The 20,727-nt window shown below is 39.7% G+C and overlaps 1 protein-coding gene across 13 annotated transcripts in view; it reads left to right on the forward strand.

The window, feature by feature from the left end:
- Positions 1-20,727, forward strand: part of FRYL (FRY like transcription coactivator) — a 259,514-nt gene that overhangs the window by 177,875 nt on the left and 60,912 nt on the right. For all 13 annotated transcript variants that reach the window (XR_006816034.1, XM_045986638.1, XM_045986649.1 and 10 more), the window contains 10 exons: positions 2,445-2,502; positions 4,903-4,994; positions 8,102-8,274; positions 9,865-10,025; positions 10,543-10,653; positions 11,630-11,784; positions 12,139-12,238; positions 14,316-14,484; positions 16,777-17,039; positions 18,021-18,161. Coding sequence is in view for 12 of the 13 variants with exons in the window: in XM_045986638.1 (XP_045842594.1) it covers positions 2,445-2,502; positions 4,903-4,994; positions 8,102-8,274; positions 9,865-10,025; positions 10,543-10,653; positions 11,630-11,784; positions 12,139-12,238; positions 14,316-14,484; positions 16,777-17,039; positions 18,021-18,161 (1,423 nt within the window). In the remaining variant the exon portion in view is untranslated. The remainder of the gene's footprint in view (positions 1-2,444; positions 2,503-4,902; positions 4,995-8,101; positions 8,275-9,864; positions 10,026-10,542; positions 10,654-11,629; positions 11,785-12,138; positions 12,239-14,315; positions 14,485-16,776; positions 17,040-18,020; positions 18,162-20,727) is intronic.

Below are 20,727 nucleotides of genomic sequence, written 5' to 3' on the forward strand. Positions count from 1 at the left end.
CCTTGGGATCATGACCTGAGCCGAAGGCAGAGACTTTAACCTACTGAGCCACCCCAGGCGCCCCATGTCATTTAATTTCTTAGACCCTTTTTTCCTTCATTTTGATTGAGCAAATAAGATTTCCCCAATATTCTTCACAGAATTACTATGAAATTTCATATATACTTTATACAGATGTGTTCTAAAAATGATAAAATGCCATGTAAATTTTTAATATTTTCCTACCTATTGACACAATGATGTGATTATTTTATAGTTTTGGTCTGTTGGTTGAAACTATAGTTTTTCCTCCTCTTGTTCAAAAGAATTAGGTTTTTTTTCACTTTTTTTTTATTAACATATGATGTATTATTAGCCCCAGGGGTACAGGTCTGTGAGTCGCAGGTTTACACATTTCACAGCACTCACCATAGCACATACCCTCCCCAAAGTTCATAACCCAACCATCCTCTCCCAACCTCCTCCCCCAGGAACCCTCAGTTTGGGTTTTTTTGTTTTTTGTTTTTAGATATTTTATTTATTCATTTGGGAAAGAGAGAGAGCGCGAGCAGGGGAAGAGGGAGAGGGAGAAGCAGACTCTTCCCCCGAGCAGGGAGCCCACTGCGGGACTCGATCCCAGGACTCTGGGATCATGACCTGAGCCTAAGGCAGACACTTAACCGCCTGAGCCACCCAGGCGTCCCCCTCAGTTTGTTTTGTGAGATTAAGAGTCTCTTATGGTAGGGGTGCCTGGGTGGCTTAGTGGGTTAAAGCCTCTGCCTTCGGCTCAGGTCATGATCCCAGGGTCCTGGGATCGAGCCCCGCATTGGGCTCTCTGCTCAGCAAGCAGCCTGCTTCCCCTTCTCTCTCTCTTTCTGCCTGCCTCTCTGCCTGCCTCTCTGCCTACTTGTGAACTCTGTCTGTCAGATAAATAAATAAAATCTTAAAAGAAAAAAAAAGATATTTTTTCATATCATCCTTGATGTTCTTTATCTTGACAAAGTAAATCCTTCATTTTTGTCAGATTCTGCTTTATTGTTGCCTGCTGGGCCTTGTATTTATTCTTTTGAGATTATCCTCTATTGATCTAAGGTGATGTTTGTTGGATGTTTTACCTTTGAGATAACATGTACAACAGAGGCTATGTTAGCAAGTTGTAATAGGTCTATATTTGTGGGATGGCATTCATCATAAATGAGGTTTTGAAAGATTATTTTATGACAAGAAAATACATTATTTGGCTAATAGCAAAAAAAAAATGGGTTACAAAAATGATCTCAGCTTCTTAAAAAACAAATTCTCATAAACAGAAACAATCCAGAGGCAAATACATTAAAGTCTGCAGTAGTTTTATAGATGATGAAATAGTGGATGCATTTTATTTTCTTCTTTTTTATTTTCCCCATCATCTACGATCTACAGCTACAATGAGCACATTTTCAATTTAAAATCAGATTATAAGCAAAGATGAGATTATCATTTTCATGAAGTTCATGCCCTTTGACTCATTAATTCCATTTGTAAGAATTAATCCTAAGGAGATGATCAGAAATGAAGACAAAGATGTTCACTGAGGCAGTATTTATAATAATAAAAATTAGAAAAAATTGGGGCACCTGGCTGGCTTAGTCAGTAGAGCATGTGACTCTCAATCTTGAGATTGTGAATTTGAGCCCCACGTTAGGTGCAGAGATTACTTAAAAGTAAACCTGGAGATTCACAGACCTGTACCCCTGGGGATAAAAATACATTATATGTTTATTAAAAAAAAATTTTTTTTTGGAAGGGGAGGCGAACCATAAGAGACTATGGACTCTGAAAAACAACCTGAGGGTTTTGAAGGGTCAGGGGTGGGAGGTTGGGGGAACAGGTGGTGGGTAATAGGGAGGGCACGTTTTGCATGGAGCACTGGGTGTTGTGCAAAAACAATGAATACTGCTACGCTGAAAAAATAAATAAAATGGAAAAAAAATAAAATCTTTTTAAAATTTTAGATGAAATTTAATGAACCAGTAATAAATGAAAATGTTTAGAAAAACTATGGTATCCCATAGTTTGGGGATAATGTGGTACCCCATATGGTATCCCATGTGGTAGGGTATTGTGCGTTAACTAAGGGCACGTGGATGTCATTATGCTAGTGTTGGAGGAAGAAAGGATATCTTCTCATAGCTTCTAGGGCTTCAACTATGTAAAGTACACCTGGGCTGCAAAATGATGGAAGCCCAATGTTGACGATATTTACCTCTGCAAGTTAGAATAGGTGGCCTGTACCATTTTTTCTGTTTTCCCGGTGGTCTGCAGGGTGCACGTGTTCTTCTGTAACCAAAACAATGAGGACTGTGTTAAAACAGTAGAACTGGGGTTAACATACTACTGCGTGTCATTAGATGAGTATTTACATATTTGTGCATCAGATTATATCTTCAGCCATTATTTAACAATGTATATAATTTTTCTTCTAGGGAACTAATAGAGGAATTGCATCCCATAATTAAAGAAGCACTCGAAAGAAGGCCAGAGGTAAATGCAGTTTTCCTCATTAAATATTTATTTGGCAGATACTTATTTGTCTTCTGTATTCTCTACATTATACCAAAAGTTAGCGATTGAGAAGTAGATATGTAAAAGATAGTCTGATGCAGTCTTCAACCCTTTCTTTTTTTTTTTTTTAAGAGAGCATGCAGGGGTGGGGGGGGGGCCACGGGAGAGGGGGAGAGAGAAGCTTGAGCAGGCTCCACGCCCAGCACAGAGCCCAGCATGGGGCTCCATCTCATGACCCTGAGATCACGACCTGAGCTGAAATCAAGAGTCAGACACTAAACTGACTGAGATACCCAAGCATGGTGCTCCTGAACATTTTTTTAATATACAGAATTATTCCCTGTCCCCTCACAGAAGGTCTTACGCAGAAACTCATTCTAGAAAACATATTAAATTGCTCTAACTGAAGTGGGCCCAGTCAGAGTCTAGATTGGGGTCAGCAAAGCTTTTCTCTAAAGGCCAGATAGTAAATATTTTCACCTTTGTGGGCCCTGCTGTCTCTGTTGCAACTACTCAGTTTGCTTTAGACTATGAAACAAAGGGGCATGACTATATCCCCCCCAATTTTTTTTTTCTTTTAGGCAGCAGTGGGCCAGGGTTGGCCTGAGGGCTGTAATTTGCCAACCCCAGGTCTACGTCCCTAAATCTAAAAATCTGCAACTTTTAGAAACCACAGGTCTGGCGGGGACAGGTAGATATGTGAACCGTAATTATGACAGCGTATTACACACTGGCATGAAATCACAGATACGAGGTTGCTCAAACCGCAGAGAAGAAAGCCTCTGGCTCTGCCTGTTGAGGAAAAGTAGGTCTGAAGCACCAATATTTGAGGAGAAGTTTGAAGCATGTTCCCCAGTGGACGAGCAAGGGAAAGACATTCTAGGCAGGGAGACGGCATTTGCAGACTTTGTAAAAAGAATGTGGACATTGCAGATTCTTTTGCATGATTATGTTATGGAGAAAGTGATTGATGATTGATCAGGCTGCAAAGCAAGAGAGGAACTCTCATGAAGGTCTCCTGGTCTCAGCTTTATCCTGCAGACCACTGGGCACCATATGCCGTGAGCATTAGAACTGCCTGGGGGAGTTTCCTACACATTATAGATTCCTGGGCCTATTGAGTGAGATTCCCTGGAACAGAGCCCAGAAATCTTTTAAAAAGCACCTTAGATGAACCTGGTATAGGAGACTGAGAGCCACTGCTGTTGATGTCCCAGAGGAATTAAAGCAGGAGAAAGACATGGTGACAAGAGCTGCCCTTTTAGAAACATTAAGATGGCATCTGTAAGGCTTCAGTTCCTTTCTTTAATTCAGCCCTGTAGAGTAGTGATAGTAATTGATTGGACTTTTGTTTCAGAATGATCATGTTGATTACAGTGTAGGATGATTCATTAGAGGGACTTGGAATTGGCAACAAAATTAAATAGCAGCGTTTATACTTGAGAATTTCAGGGGGAGGAAGTCCTCCTAGGAAGTGAGTGGGTTAGCTCAGTGTTGCACCTGGAATGTAAGATTGATTTTGAGCTCTTCAGACTCACGATCTTTCTGTAGCGACAGAAGGGGAACAAGTCAACTAAAACTTCGCAGAGGTCATCAAAGACTGCTTAGAAACTGTCCTGCACAGTACAAATGGCTGTAAACTTTATAAAGAACGATAAGAAATAGGAAACGTAACGAGCTGGTCATCAGCAAATTGGTCTGCTCTGGAAGGCAGGAAACTGGATGGTTGCTCTGTATTGTGAAAATTGCCTCCCAGTGACGTAATGAACAGTAGAAGGAAGTGGTAGAGCAAATCTGTCTCTTCCGACTGCACGGGTTTCCGCAGAATCCGGGGGAGATGGGACAGCTCATGTGCTTAACCCTTAGTCCTTCGGTGCTAGTAAGACCAATTCATTCAGACCGTAATGATCAGGGAAATTTTTTCTTCTGCATTTAGTTTCTGTGTCAGCATTAACTATTGAGTGGAAAACTTCGGCGTGAGCAAAATCTGTGGGGTTTCTTCTTTCCCCTTTGTGTTCTCTTCCCTGTCCTGTTGTTATATTTTGGGGAATATCTTAGGGATTCTTAACCATGCAGTGGGAACAGTTTACTGGCTGCTTCAGTGCTTCCAAGTTGCCAGATTAGCAAATCACCTGAAAGTAACTGAGAAGTAACTATAGGATTTTATTTTCTCCCCACGCAAGGAGCGTTGCCACATAAAACATCATGTGATTTCATTTGGCTCGTTAATTTCAAACTATTCACACATATCTCTGATTCAGTAGCCAGTGGAGTGATCGAAGTGTGCATTACACATTATTCTTTACAAGTTACACCAGAAAGTTTTCTAGCAACTTCTCTGAAGAATGTTTATTGAATGTCTTTCTGTCTTTGGAATAGAATATGAAACGGCGCAGGCGTCGAGATATCTTACGAGTACAACTGGTACGAATATTTGAACTGCTGGCAGATGCTGGTGTCATTAGTCACAGGTCAGTATTGGATTTTGACTTTTTTAAAACTTCGGAATGATTAGGAAACATATTTTTTTCTCTTATGAAATATCTAAAAACAGAAAAGCACCTTTGCAGCAACAACAAAAAACTGCTACCCTGTGAATATTATTTACAGAAGATGCAGCCAGTACGTTAACCAGTGGCTAAAAACTGTATTGAAAAAAATCCACCACCAGATTGCTTTGGGCAAAAATCAGCTATCATGTTCCTAGGATTTTTGATATTTGCAGGAATCTAGTAAGTCAGGCAAGTGGACAGTGGCCTTTTTTGGTGACTAACTTAACGATTTCTTACCTTATTTTAAAGATCTATTTCTTTTGGATTGTAAAATCATATATATAAAGGCTAAATGCTCGCTATAAGATTTGTAAATTTATTCCAGTCAACTCTTAATCTCTCCAAAATCCATGAGCGTAAGTCATAATTCATAACCTCCCATGCTTCACCAATGAAAACATAAAAATCTGGAGTTATTGCTAGAATAAAGGCATGTGGACACTAAGACCAGGAAAATTCCATTGGCTTTGGAAGGCTAACTGTGTTGCCTGACTATTAAAGGAGGAAAAAAAAAAGATAGATCTGATCATCTCCAAAAAAGAGTAACTGAAAACTGAAAGGAGATCTCAAGGGGGAAAAGAATATTCATAACCTAGTGCAGTATTCTGACTTTGGCATTTGTCCTGATTCTTTCTTAGTGTACCTCATACCTTCCATAGTTAGCATCAAATGCTTTTGATGAGTGCTTTCAAAATTGAGCTTTAATTAAAGAGAATGTAGACCACGGACTTACCTTTTCTTTTATAATAGATGAAAAGAAAGAAAAAAAGAAACAGCATTCTTTTTTTTTTTTTTTGTCCTACACAAAAATAAAACTGGAAGTTAGGAAAAGAGAATTTGAAACATACTGGGCTTAATGCAAAAAAAATCAATCTAATATGTTTCTTTCTTTTTTTTCTTTCTGTTTTGTTGCTTTTACTGTAGTGTTAGTGAATGAAGTATCTTTGGCACTATTTGGGGAAACTGCTGGATGTTGGTATATTTAAAATTTACAAAAGCTGTAGTCACTATTGAGCACTAATGGTTTTGAACACAGTTACATGTTTTGTTTTTGGTTTTGTTTTTTTAAGAGAAAGTAATCTTGTAAGGCTGTTAGTATTATGGACTTTTTATTTCCTTGATTAAGGAAAAAAAATGAATTCTAGAGGCCAAGAAGGCAGGGATCTTGGCTTTGTTCACCCAGCTGATCTGATGTGCCTGATGCGTAGGAGGGATTCAATGAATAGTTGTTAAATGAATGAATGTTTTATTCTGAGTCAGGTTGCAATCTATTACATTGATTTCTCATCCAGTAGTAAATCACTACTCAGAAATTAAAAACATTCCTTTAAGGAATGAAGAATAACATTTCATTTTGAATTTATTCAACATATTTTTATTGTTGTAGACTGGTATTTTTAATATATTGTAGTACCATTATGACTCCTTACTTTTGTTTTCACGGCCACAACTCCTAAAAATTATTTTTACTTTTTTTTAAACTTTGTATTTTTTAAAGATTTTATTTATTTATTTGTCAGAAAGAGAGAGGGCATGCACAAGCAGGGAGAGCTACAGGCAGAGGGAGAAGCAGGCTTCCTGCTGAGCAAGGAGCCCAGTGGGGGACTCGATCCCAGGCCCCTGGGATCATGACCTGAGACTAAGGCAGATGCTTAACTGCCTAAGCCACTCAGGCACCCCTATTTTTACTTTAAAAACCACATATTTTAGAAGTACTTTTTAAATATAGCAAGGAAAAACAGATTAAAATAAATGTAAATGTAATAGCTAACCATTTATATAGCATTTACGGTTTACTGATCCTTTATTATATAGTAACTAATTTATATTCTTACTAAAATGCTCTGAAGTAGCTGCTGGTCAAATCCTTAATAAGTTTGGGAACAAGACTGGAATCCAAAACTTCTGATTAACCCAGTGACCCCCTTTCAGTCTGTGGTTTCCAGGCTCAGAGCCCTTGCCTCAGAAAACTACTACAGAGAGTTTGGAGGCAACTCCATAGGTATTAGATAGAAGACTTGAAAACCAGCACTCTTACTTGCATTCTTTTAGATTGTTGTATCCTTGGTACTACCTATGCTAGAATCTTGCTGAGAGTAAGTACTTAATGGATATTTGAATGATTGTACTAAAGGCATAATGTGAATTTTCATGGCAGCTCTGAGCACATATAGAACTAGTCTTTCTTCTTTCTACCCTTTTTTTTTTTTAAAGTAGGTTCCACCCCCAGTGCGGAGCCCACTCTGGGGCTTGAACTCACAACCCTGAGATCAATACCTGATCTGAGATCAAGAGTTGGCCACTTAACCAACTGAGCCACCCAGGCGCCCCTCCTCTTTCCACCCTTCTAAATTGTCCTCCCTATCCCATATGCCTCCTTATTTCCTTATATAGCTTTTTGAAAAGCTATATATTTTGCCAGAGGGAATAACATTTAGCACTCAGAATAGTTGATTAAAGGTAGATATGGAATTGAATAATATAAATTGCAATAGCAGTTTCTTGATTAGGAAGCACCATCTATTTTGTATTTGGAAGCCAAATCATGTTCATTTAATTTTTATATATTAAGTTGCACACTACCATGATCGAGTTTAATATACAGTTCACCTTTGAACATGGATTTGAGCTGCATAGGTCCACTTGTATGTGGATTGTAACAGCATAATACTATAAATGCATTTTCTCTTGTGATTTTTAAAATATTTTCTTTTCTCTAGCTTGCTTCATTCCAAGAATATAGTATATAATACATATGACATGTAAAATATATGGTAATCGACAAGTTTCTATTATCGGTAAAGTTTCCAGCCAACAGTAGGCTATCAATAGCTAAGTTTTGCAGGGTCAAAAGTTATATGCAGATTTTTGCCTGGCGTGGTGGGGGTAGGTGCCCCTAACCCTGACATTGTTCAAGGGTCAACTGTGTATTATTCTGCTTTTGATTACTAGGAATTTATTTTGATTTGAATTATAATTTAAAATCACATTTTCTTTTTTTTTTTTTTTTTTTTCAATATTTTCAGTGCAAGTGGTGGCCTTGATAATGAAACACATTTCCTCAACAACACTTTATTGGAATATGTAGATTTAACTAGACAACTCCTGGAAGCAGAAAATGAAAAAGACTCAGACACACTGAAGGATATACGATGCCATTTTAGTGCCTTAGTGGCGAATATCATTCAGAATGTTCCAGGTACTCTTTCCAGTTTCTTAAAACACTATCAGCTATTAAGGAACCATCGTGTGCTTTCTTCCCCTGAGGGTTTGCAGGCTAAGGTGATAAAACAGCTTGGGAACATAGTGGGAAATATGTCAGCGTAACGTGGGTGGCCAGGAGTTTGTTTGACCTTCAGTTAGTGTCGCGAGTAGAAATCAAAAAGCAACACCACATTGATTTTTAATGATAATAAAGACACTAACAAAAAATTTAAGAAATCAGTAGAAGAAGCTTCTTTAGGCAAACTTGTTCGAAGTGCAGTGAGCAAAAAGCCATTATGTCCCAAATGGTAATTGAGCCGAGAATTAAGACGGTACTGCTGAATGATGGAAGAAGGGCATAGCCGCAGTTACAAAGTCTGCTAAGGATACCGTGTTATTGGTTGATTCCTTTATGGTATATGTGCCTGTTACTCCAGTACCTACTATAAGCCAGGTCCTGGTTTATGCCCTAGGAACATTAATATATGCACTTACATTTTAAAAAGCCATAAACTGTTTACAAGCATGAAACATAAAATGTGACTGTAGCCTTTGGTAGACAATGTCATTGCAAATGTTTCTTTTTCTTTCTGAAAAGGAATTACTTTGTTACCTTTAAGAGGACATGCAAACAGTTGACTCTCTAAGTGAGAGCATGGGTTATATTTTATAAAAGAGGCCTGTAAACATTATTTTAGGTCCATTAATTTAGGAGGCCTATTTTGAACTTCAGAGGGAAATGATTTCTTCTTCTGAAGCTCAGTTAGCATAAAGATATAATTTAGTCCATTACCAAACATTTGTCTACAACCTCCAGGTTGGTTCATTAAAGTACTGTTGAGTTTCTTCAACAAGGATTGATGCAGAGAATTTGTAGATAGAATTCTCAAGTGGAAAGAATTCTTGGAGATTATATCAGTCAGTGGTTTTCAAACGATGTTGTTTCTTTTCTGCCCAAGAGACAGACCAAGGGCAGCAGAATGGGTTTAGACTCTGGGCCTCCCCACTTACTTCAAGTAAATCAGCCCCTCCTTTGTCTGTTCCGTATATCAAGAGTCCATGTAAGGATTCTTTGAAAAAGACAGCTGTGCAGCAGAAAACGTACAAAGCTCAGAAGCAGCTTACCTATTCCAAAGCTTTGTCTTGGCAGTGAATCAAGATCCAGACTTGAGTTTGTGTTGATGTCTCAGCCAAGCTTACCACGTAGTCAGCAGCAGCCGGGGAGAAGCAGGGCCCTGACTCCCGGTTCTCTGCCTGCCTCTGGGCAGTCCTGCACCTGCCTTGAAATCCTGCTTGCAAAAAAAAAAAAAAAAAAAAAAAAGAAAGAAATCCTGCTTGCAGAGATCCTGTATCTCTCACCGTGCTGAGCTACATGCTGTCAGAGACTGTGGCCCTCTTTCCTGGTCCTGCACATGCGTCAATGATTGCCATCACCAAGGAGGTGTTTGTTAGGCTCAAAGGAAAACCTTTGCTGGCTTTCTTGCAGTGTTACATACTCAGTACCAAATAAGTTGACATGCATGTGAAAATACGAAGAAATGGAAATAAAATTTTTCCCATCTGTTTTTTTTTTTTTAATGCACAGTGCACCAGAGAAGAAGTATCTTCCCTCAACAGAGCCTTCGTCACAGTCTGTTTATGCTGTTCAGTCACTGGGCAGGTCCCTTTAGCATCATGTTTACACCCTTGGACAGATACAGTGACAGAAATATGCAAATTAACAGACATCAGTACTGTGCACTAAAGGTAATACTTAGAAATCTGATTTCTTTTTTCTCCCGTGAAGAGTGCCGTTAAATATTTTGCTATCTCAGTGTCTAGTAGTATAAAAAGGGTTTCTTCTACCCTTTTTTATTTATATTTGCCTGCTGTATTTGAATATTTATACTGTACATGTCTTTAAATACATAAAATACGATGTAAAAAAAGTTATAGAATCTACCCAAAACTTAAATGCCATTTTCTTAAAGAACCGAGAATTGCCCCTTTTTTCCTGCTTAATTACTTTTTCTTGGTCTTTTCTTCCTCTTCTCTTCCAGTACTGTCCAAGCTCACGCCTTATTTCGTATCATGTATTTACTTACTACTCATCATAAACTACTTAGTTTCAAAAACTGCTATTACACTCTTCTTTGTAAAGGAAAGAATTAAAGATACTGTGGCTACATAAGCATGAATAAAAATATCCTGCCTCTTCGCATTAAGCAACCAATATAAAACCTCTTAAATGTTTTAAATGTAATTCTAATATTATTGTTTGAAGGCTATGTCTGCTGTACTATGTTGTGGCCCTGTTGCAGATAATGTAGGACTTTCATCAGATGGCTATTTGTACAAATGGTTGGATAACATTTTGGACTCTCTGGACAAAAAGGTGATTATGACGGTTCCTTTAGGATTTCATAATAATCTGCACTGCTTTATTTGGAATTATAGTATGACCTATTAAAAACAAGTCTTTTTTAAAAATTAGGTTAGAATTACATGCAGAAGGCGTGTTTTGTAAAATTAAAGAGGATGCAATAATTTAAGAAATGTCTAATTATCATTTATTACTTATTTAAATAATGTTAATTTCCCTTTTGTATTATATGCTTAATGCAGTTGTCTCACGAGAGAGTGCTAGATATGTAAATAAAATATTAATATAGAATACGTTGAGCTCCATGGAAGAAATGTGTTGTTATGTTTAATATCATTTTTTTGACCACTCTCCAATTAATCTTTCTTGCCTTCCCTTTTCCTCACTCCCCTCCTGTGCATGCCCAGATTCACAATTTAAAATAGGACTTATTTTTTCTCCCCTCCAAATAATTTTTCTATTGGGTTATCAAAAACAAGAATAAAGCTTGATAAAAATAACTGGAGAGGTTAATAACTCACTTTTCTGAAAGCACTTAATCACTGTTCATACTCATCAGCCGCCTTCAGGGCTCTGCTGGAGGAGAGAATCGTACTACTTAGAGTCTTGTGTAAAAAGCAGGAGACCAAGTATAATTTATCCGTGTCATTTTTTTTTTTCTTTTGGCTGAATAAAATGAGAAGGACTTGAACAAAAGGAGACTGAGTTTTGTGCTTAAATATAGTAAATATATGTACTATATTATGGATATAGTATATATACTATATATACTATACTATATATATACTATACTATATATATACTATATATACACACTATAAATACAGTAAATATATATACTATATTGCTAAATATGTGAACTATACTATGTATACTATTATGTATATATATATATATATATATGCACACATATATATAAAATATATACTATATATATCGTATATATAAAAATTTTTTTGTCCTGGGCATTGTTGCGACCTTTACGTAGGTTCACCAGTTGGGCTGTGAGGCAGTTACATTACTGCTGGAACTGAACCCGGACCAGAGCAACCTGATGTACTGGGCCGTGGATCGATGTTACACTGGTTCCAAGAGGGTGGCAGCCGGCTGCTTTAAAGCCATAGCTAACGTATTCCAGAACAGGTACCCTGCATACTGTCTTCCGTATTTTAGTTAGCGTTTTTGTTTCTCTCTTTCTTTCTTTCTTTCTTTTTGTTTTTAAATGTTTCCTTTTGAAGTCAGAAATACTAAGAAACCAGTATTTTCTTTCCTTGACCTCTAATGCAATTTAACCAGAATAAGAATAATGATCACCTTGCATCTGTTGCATACCTTTTGCCTTAAAAAAAAAGAAAACCCAAAAAGCAAAACAACAACAACAACCCATCTAGCCATAGGCTTAACACTTGATGTCTGCAGCCTTGCCCTTTGTCTATCGTATTTATGAATGATGTGAAAGCCTCTAAAATTTCTCTAACGTGTAAAATTTGTCCCTAGGGATTATCAGTGTGACACAGTGATGCTCCTAAATCTGATACTGTTTAAAGCAGCTGATTCTTCTCGAAGTATCTATGAAGTTGCTATGCAACTTTTACAGGTTTGTAAGCAAATGTTAGTTAAAATATGAATTATTGATGATTTAATGAAGCATATAAATATTTCGCCTTTTTTAAAGATTTATTTATTAAAGAGAGCGTGGGACAGGGAGGGGCAAAGGGAGAGGGAGAGAGAAACTCCAGCAGACTCTGTGCTCAGCGCAAAGCCCAATACAGGGCTTAATCTCATGACCCTGAGATCACAAGCTGAGCCGAAACCAAGAGTTGGATGCTCAAGGGACTGTGCCACCCAGACACTCCTGGGCTTTATTTTTAATAGGGAGGCATGGCACCAATTCCTGATTATCATTAAAAATAGAGGACAAAGAGAAGGGATGCCTGGGTGGCTCAGTCAGTTAAGCATCTACCTCGGGCTCAGGTCATGATCCCAGGGTCGTGGGATTGTGCCCCATATCTGGCTCCCTGCTCTGTGGGGAGTCTGCTTCTCCCTCTCCCTCTGCCTACTGATCCCCTTACTTGTGATCGCTGTCGGTCTCTGTCAAATAAATCAATAAATAAATCTTAAAAAAAAAAGACGACAAAGATAATATGGGTCACTTAAGTCTGGAAATAATACAGACTATTCACAAATGAAACAAGATGGGATTGGGAGAGAGACAAACCATAAGAGACTCTTAATCTCACAAAACAAACTGAGGGTTGCCGGGGTTGGGGGGTGGTGAGTAGGAAGAGGGGGGTGGGGTTATGGACATTGGGGAGGGTATGTGCTATGGTGAGTGTTGTGAAATGTGTAAACCTGGCGATTCAAAGACCTGTACCCCTGGGGCTAATAATACATTATTATAATTTATTATAATTATTATAATAATACATTATATGTTTATAAAAATTTTTTTTAAATTATTAAAAAAGAACAAAAAATACAGACTATTCAGAAATGTATTACAAAGGGCTTATGGATCTCCTCTGACATACACACGCGTATGCGTCTGTGTGTGTTCAAATGAAAATGGAGTGGTTAGGACTTCCGTGTGCCTGGAACTATCTCTGTCCAACAGAGAAGAATATTGTGAGCCAAAGGTTTTTTTTTTTTGAGAACCAAGTAAAAAGTAATTAGCCTTTTTATGATATGCTTGTATAATTTTTCTTTATTAGACCTAGAAAAATAACCTAGAAAGTTAACTTACCAAGCATGGAGATTTTACAGTTATTATTACACAGTTGTTATACATTATTGTATAGTATACATTATTATACAGTTATTATTATACAGTATCTAACTAATTGATAATAGGATGAGGTTCTTCCCTCTTAACCAAGTTAAGAATGAGATTCAATAAATGAAACAAGATGGGATGGGGAGGGAGGCAAACCATAAGTGACTCTTAATCTCACAAAACAAACTCAGGGTTGCTGGGGGGAGGGGGGTCGGGAGAGGGGGTGGGGTTATGGACATTGGGGAGGGTATGTGCTATATGGTGAATGCTGTGAAGTGTGTAAACCTGGTGATTCACAGACCTGTACCCCTGGGGATAAAAATACATTATATGTTTATAAAAAAATTAAAAAAATTAATTAAAAAAAATGAGATTCAAGTAGATGCTGATTTTTCCAAAGGGTTTGACTAGTGGTGCTGATGCCAGTAGCCACCATCTTGGGAATTATACCCTCACGGCTTTATTAATTATGAAGAAAGTTCAGTGCTGTATATTTACTTGGTATAACGTTAAAATAATTTTTAGCTCATAGTCCATATTTAATCTTTATTTAACCAAGATCTGTTTGAGGATTTTTTTTTCACTTATACATGTCTTATATAATCCTGTTTTTGAAATGGAAAGTGGTAAATCTTCTTCAAGTAATAGCAAGTTGCTAAAGTCATTTTCAGACTATGCTCCTAACCCAAACCCGTGGCATTAAGCACAAGGAGTGCAAAGCCTTCCAAACAGTTAAAGATCTTTTGCAAACATTCCTGGGAATTAGAAATTAACATCTGAACTACTCTACCGTATGCATAACTATGAATTTTTGAGCTGGAATAATTCTTAGAAGAGTTTATTTTACAGTTACGGCTGAAATTCAGACGACTCATAAAATCTCGCATCTACATTCCTGCAGATCCTGGAACCGAAGATGTTTCGCTATGCCCACAAATTGGAAGTTCAGAGAACAGATGGAGTCCTCAGCCAGCTATCTCCTCTGCCGCACCTATACTCTGTTTCATATTATCAGTTGTCCGAGGAATTAGCAAGGGCTTATCCGGAGCTAACTCTCGCCATATTCTCAGGTATGACCGTTGAACTTGGCCGTGGGTTTTCTTTAGCAGTCATTTCTAAAAAACTACTTGTAGGAAATTTAAATATAAGAAATTTGAGGTTGATTCAAAACAGAACATGTCTTTATGTAAGAAAATAATTTTTTTCCTTTAGTAAGAACATGTAATACTAATCTATCATGGTAGAGTTCTTATTAATGTCGTCTTTCCAAGGCTTCTTACTTTACCTTTCCTTCTCTACCCAGGGTGGGGGAGGGCTTCACATACAACTTAAAAATGTTTCTTTGATAGACACAGAACATTCTAAATCTTCTAGTACATACTTCATCTTGTGTACTGGTCTGTCTTTAATACTAGAAATGGGCAGCGATAAAGATACAGGTTTCTTTCCATAAGTAACAGCTCTCATCATAGGGAAAGGTCCTGCACTGCTTGGAGCAAAACTGTTGCTAAGGGGGCACCTGGGTGTCTCAATGGGTTAAGCCTCTGCCTTCGGCTCAGGTCATGATCTTGGGGTCCTGGGATTGAGCCCCGCATTGGGCTCTGCTCAGCAGGGAGCCTGCTTCCCCCTCTCTCTCTGCCTTCTTCTCTGCCAACTTGTGATCTCTCTCTCTGTGTCAAATAAATAAATAAAATCTAAAAAACAAACAAAAAAAACCCAACCTATTACTAGGATTCCACGTTGCTTTCTGTTCCCATTTCCTTTTCTTGGACAAATGACAGTTCCTTCCAGGGGTTTCCAAAACAGTGGCACTATGTGTCGGGCAAGATATCCTCTTTATCTGCATCTCCCAGGACTCAGATTTAAGACAGTTTTTGTTTAAAATCTAGTTTAACCTTCCACTCGATGAATGTACTATTGTAAATGTTCCTTTATCCTTTTACTGAACATTTAATTTTAACACAGCACACTCAGGTAGTTTTTCTGCTTTCACTTGTCACAAGATCTTATTTTAACCTGAGAATTGAACATGCACTGAAATGGCCATCCAGGAGATGATAAGATTCTGCTGTGGATCTTTCTTTCATTTGGCCTCTTCATTTGGAGCATCTTTCCACGGCGCCTGTTTCAGCAGTAGAAATAGTTTCCTATCCCTCACTAACATGAAGGGGGAAAAACCTATGTAAATCCTTCTAACAGTTCTTAAAGCAGTTTACCTGTCGGGCTTGCACTGGTAGACGACAATGATCATGCCCCTTCCCTTTTTGTACCGCCCACAGTCCTGATAGCCCTTTCGGGATCAGTGTGGATGGTCATCAGTGCAAAGCAGTGGCTGCCACAATGCCTGATTCTGCTTCTGGGCCACTTCTCAGCACTCCCACACAGAAAGCAGAAGAGTCCAGCTGAGTCTCAGAGCTCAAGAAATTGGTGGGGATGGCAGCTGGGACATGTGGAGACCATGCCCACAGCTCAGTCGCCTTGTCCTTCACTTCCGTCTTCAGATAGTCTTGTGCTAGGACCTGCTCATTATAACTCCTTTGCTGAAAATGGTCTATTCTAAACCAAAGTACGGCCTGTAAACCTGCTCAGTGCAGTTTTCACTTTTACTGCTTCCAAGGTAAGATGAGCAGAGTGTGTGTTAGGGATTGTATGGGGAGGCTATCAGTAGAAACGTTGCCCACTTTGAAATTTGAGGGTCCTGCTCCTTTCTTTCTCCGGGACCAATTGCGGTAATCTTTAATGTTTTTCAGCTCCCTGGCTCTTCTCATCGTTTTCTTACTTTACACCCACTTCTGACCCATTCCCCACCCCCACTTGACCTGCCTTGAGTATCCACATTCACTTTCTCTCGGCCTTTATGTATCTTCATAAATGGCCTTCAGACTCCATTAGTGTGAGTTTCTTCTCTGTAAAGTTACGGAAGACTTTCTCACTGCTAACCCTAATCATCAGCTTTTGGTCTTCAATCTGTTGGCTGCTTTGCCAAGCAATTGATGTAAGTCACCTTACATTTCTTTAAATCCTGAGCTCGTGATTTCTAGAAATTTAATGTTTCCTGGTTTTCCTTCTACTGTGAGCTATTCCTTTTCTGTCACTTTTGGTGGATTCTTTTCTTCTATCTTAAGTATTCGTGTTCCCAGGCCTCCTCCTCAAGGGACCCTGTCTCCCTGAGGGAGGTCATTGCCATGGCTGGGGGCCTCCCCCGCTCCCACACATACCACCACCGCCTCCCCTGGTAGGATCTCTTCATTCAGCTACTTTCAGAGCTCCAGGTCTTTCATTTCTTACCAGAGGTAATTACAAATCAAAGGAAACAGAAGTGATGCTGGTTGTCCCCCCTTTCGGCTTGTTTTTAATTACAGAGATAAGTCAGAGAATTCAGACCGCTCACCCCGCCGGGAGGCAAGTCATGCTGCACTATCTCTTACCCTGGATGAACAACATTGAGTTGGTCGATCTGAAACCGCTGCCCACAGCAAGGCGACATGATGAAGATGAGGAAGACGACTCCTTAAAAGACCGAGAGCTCATGGTGACAAGCAGGCGCTGGTTGCGAGGAGAAGGCTGGGGCTCTCCACAAGCCACTGCAATGGTTTTGAACAATCTGATGTACATGACAGCGAAGGTAAAGTGGGGTTGGTGTTCACAGTTGCTGCACGGAACTATTTTTTTTGGTTTGTCCATTTTTAAAAAAAATTTTTTTTGTATTAACATATAATGTATTCTTAGCCCCAGGGGTACAGGTCTGTGAATCATCGGGCTTATACATTTCACAGCACTCACCATAGCACAAACCCTCCCCAATGTCCATAATCCAGCCACCCTCTCCCGACCCCCCGGCCCCCAGCAGCCCTCAGTTTGTTTCATGAGATGAAGAGTCTCTTATGGTTTGTTTCCCTCCCGATCCCATTCTGTTTCATTTTTCCCTCCCTTCCCCCCACAACCCCACTCCCTGCCTTTGAAATTTCTCATATCAGAGAGATCATATGATAATTGCCTTTCTCTGATTGACTTATTTCGCTTAGCATAATACCCTCTAGTTCCATCCACGTCATTGCAAAATGGCAAGATGGGGGGGGTGTTGATGGCTGCATAGTATTCCATTGTACATATATATACCACATCTTCTTTATCCATTCATCTGTTGATGGACATCTAGGTTCTTTCCATAGTTTGGCTATTGTGGACATTGCTGCTATAAACGTTCAACTGCATGTGCCCCTTTGGATCCCGACATTTGTATCTTTAGGGTAAATACCCAGTATGCTGCACAGAACTATTAAGAAGAATCATAAAGGGTAGAAATAGATGAAGAGATCAGATCATCCTGTGATAACCAAACAGATAATGGTCTGAAAAGAACCAAATTCCTTCCCTTAAACACTTCTCATTGGATTACAGGATATGGTCTTGGAGGGAGGAGAGAAAATCATATATGATTAATGATGTTTATGTTTAGATTTAAAGAAATGTTTATTCCTCTAGAGGACGGAAAAGATTAAAGCTGTCTGTAAAAACACGATTTTCTAATATTTTGTGGTGTGACAAAGTTGGGTACTGAATACGCAGTCATCACTGAAGTGTGTGCTGTGTGTCCTGCATCTAGTACGGGGACGAGCTGGCCTGGTCGGAGGTGGAGAATGTGTGGACCACGCTTGCAGACGGCTGGCCGAAAAACCTGAAAATCATTTTGCACTTTCTGATCAGTATTTGTGGAGTGAATAGTGAACCAAGCCTCTTGCCTTACGTATGTATTCAGGTTCATTTAATTATTATTATTTTATTTTCTGTAGCTTAGATTTTTTTTTTCTTTTCTTTTTTTAAAATTTGACAGACAGAGATCACAAGTAGGCAGAGGGGGGAAGCAGGCTCCTGCCAAGCAGAGAGCCTGATTCGGGGCTCGATCCCAGGATGCTGGGATCATGACCTAAGCCAAAGGCAGTGGCTTTAACCCACTGAGCCACCCAGGCACCCCTATTATCATTTTTTTTAAGTAATACTTACTTGGTTTCTTGTAATACCAGAATGTGGGCAGCAGGAGAGCAGCAGAAGCAAAGGCCCACAGTAGGGACCTGCCTGGAAATCAGCACATGCCTTTGTCCGTTGCTTCATTCAACCGCTGTTGTCTGGCCTTGACCACAGGCCAGGTGCTTTTCTAGATTCTGGGTATTTCAGTCCGATAGGTGATGGAGATTTTATTCTTTGAACCTCCACCTAATGTATTTAATGAGTAAACCAGTAAATTAATACAGAGCAGCCTTGATCAGGGCTACAGAGGAAAATTGCAGGGTACTAAGCGTGAATAACCAAGAAACCACAGCTCTCTGGGAGGAGTGGAGATGATCCCCGAGGGGAAGTCATCTAGAAGTGAGACCCAAAAAATTGAGAATGTTCATGCTTTCTGCTAGGCAGGAGCTGGATAGGAGATCAGTATGGTTAGTGAGAGAGCTCAGTGCTTGTGGAATGGTGCCGACGGCTTCCAGAAGGGGGTGGGGAAGCGTAGGAAGAGGTATGCAATGAAGATCATCACAGTCTTTACCTTCTAGAGGGGAAAGCATTGCTTACATCTGCTCAAGTGGAGAGTAACATGAGAATGTGAAACATGAGGGTTCGACTGGAGGCACACAGGTGGACCAGTGCGCACGTGTGTGTGCACACATCAATTTCAGGCAGGACCCTAAAATCATGACCTGAGCCCAGATCAAGAGTCGGGTGCTTAACCGGCTGAGCCACCCAGGTGCCCCATCCCTGGGCAGATCTTAAAATATGCTTTATTATATCATACCAGAAATCTTATTACCCATTGACCTACACACAGCTCTGTATCTATTGCTGTCTTCCCAGAGCCTGGACTAGTGCCTGGCACATAGAAGGCACCTGTAATTGGATGGATGGATGTGTTGAGTTGAGCTGGAAGAAGAAACAGGCATGAAGTAATAATGCCAAGAAGCCAAGATAAAATTCAGGGAATAACCATTTGCCAGGAACTTTTAAAAGGAGCTATTTTTAATGACCATCGTAATTTCTCAGTTTTCATTCTTAATCGCTTATTCTAGGCCAGGCATGGCATAAGCACCTCATCTACATTGTTTCTTTGAATTCTTAGATCTGAGTGTGTAAAGATTACGGCAGTTCTATGGATGAATAAAACAGGGCAGAGAGAAGAGTAACTTCGTCAACGTTGGGGAGCTATGAGCTCCGTCACTTAGAGTGAATTCCCACTTTGTGGAGAAGCCTGGCTGCTTTCTTACAGTCAGACGGATTAAAGGCACAGAGGCAGGAATGCATCTAGCAAGGTCAGGAGGTGACTGGGTCTGAGAACAGAGACTTAGCGAAGAGTTAAAGTGGTTTGGATAGAGACAGAGCTGTGTGTAGGTCGGTTATCAATAGGTAATCATTATAAAATTTCTGTTATGATACAGTAAAACATATTCTAATATTTGCCCAGGGTGGGGCACCTGGGTGGCTCAGTGGGTTAAGCCTCTGCCTTCAGCTCAGGTCATGATCTCAGGGTCCTGGGATTGAGCCCCGCAATGGGCTCTCTGCTCAGCAAGGAGTCTGCGTCCCCCTCTCTCTCTGCCTGCCTCTCTGCCTACTTGTGATCTCTCTCTCTGTCAAATAAATAAACAAAAATCTTAAAAACAAACAAACAAATATTTGCCCGGGGTGGGGCGCCTGGGTGGTTCAGTCGGTTAAGTACCCGACTCTTGATTTGGGCTCAGGTCGTGATCTCGGGGGGTCCTGGGATGGGGTCCCAAGTTAGGCTCCACATTTAGTGGGGAGCCTGCTTGAGCTGCCTTCTCTCCCTCTCTCTTTGTCCCTCCCCACTCTCTCTCAAAATCAGTCAATCACTCAATCTTAAAAAATAAATAAATAAATAAGATTTGCCCTGGGGTCACTTCAAGCAGAGTTGCCCAGTTGTGTGTGTGTGGGTGTATCACCAGGGTATCTGGTTCTGGCTCCGGGGGGGGGAGGAACGAGAGGGGCCGAGATCCTATATTTCTAGCAGCTCCCTCTCCCCTCCCCCCATGATGATGCCTATGCTGGCAGGACCCTATTTTTTAAGCTGCAAGGATTGAAGTACAAAGAAGAAAGGAGGCTGATTAGTTAGTAAGCAATTCATTAATACATATTACCGAGACACAGAATGCATACTACTGAAATGTTCTTTTTCACTTACTTAACTCATACTATGTACTAGGCATAGACAGCAAGTGCTGTCTTAAATCTTACTTAATCCTAACAACTCTATGAAGTAGGTGTCATTGTCCCCATTCTGCAGAAGAGAAAACCGAGAGTAACTGTGCAGTCGC

This window comes from Meles meles, chromosome 2 (genome assembly GCF_922984935.1).
Source record: "Meles meles chromosome 2, mMelMel3.1 paternal haplotype, whole genome shotgun sequence".
Lineage (NCBI taxonomy): Eukaryota > Metazoa > Chordata > Mammalia > Carnivora > Mustelidae > Meles > Meles meles.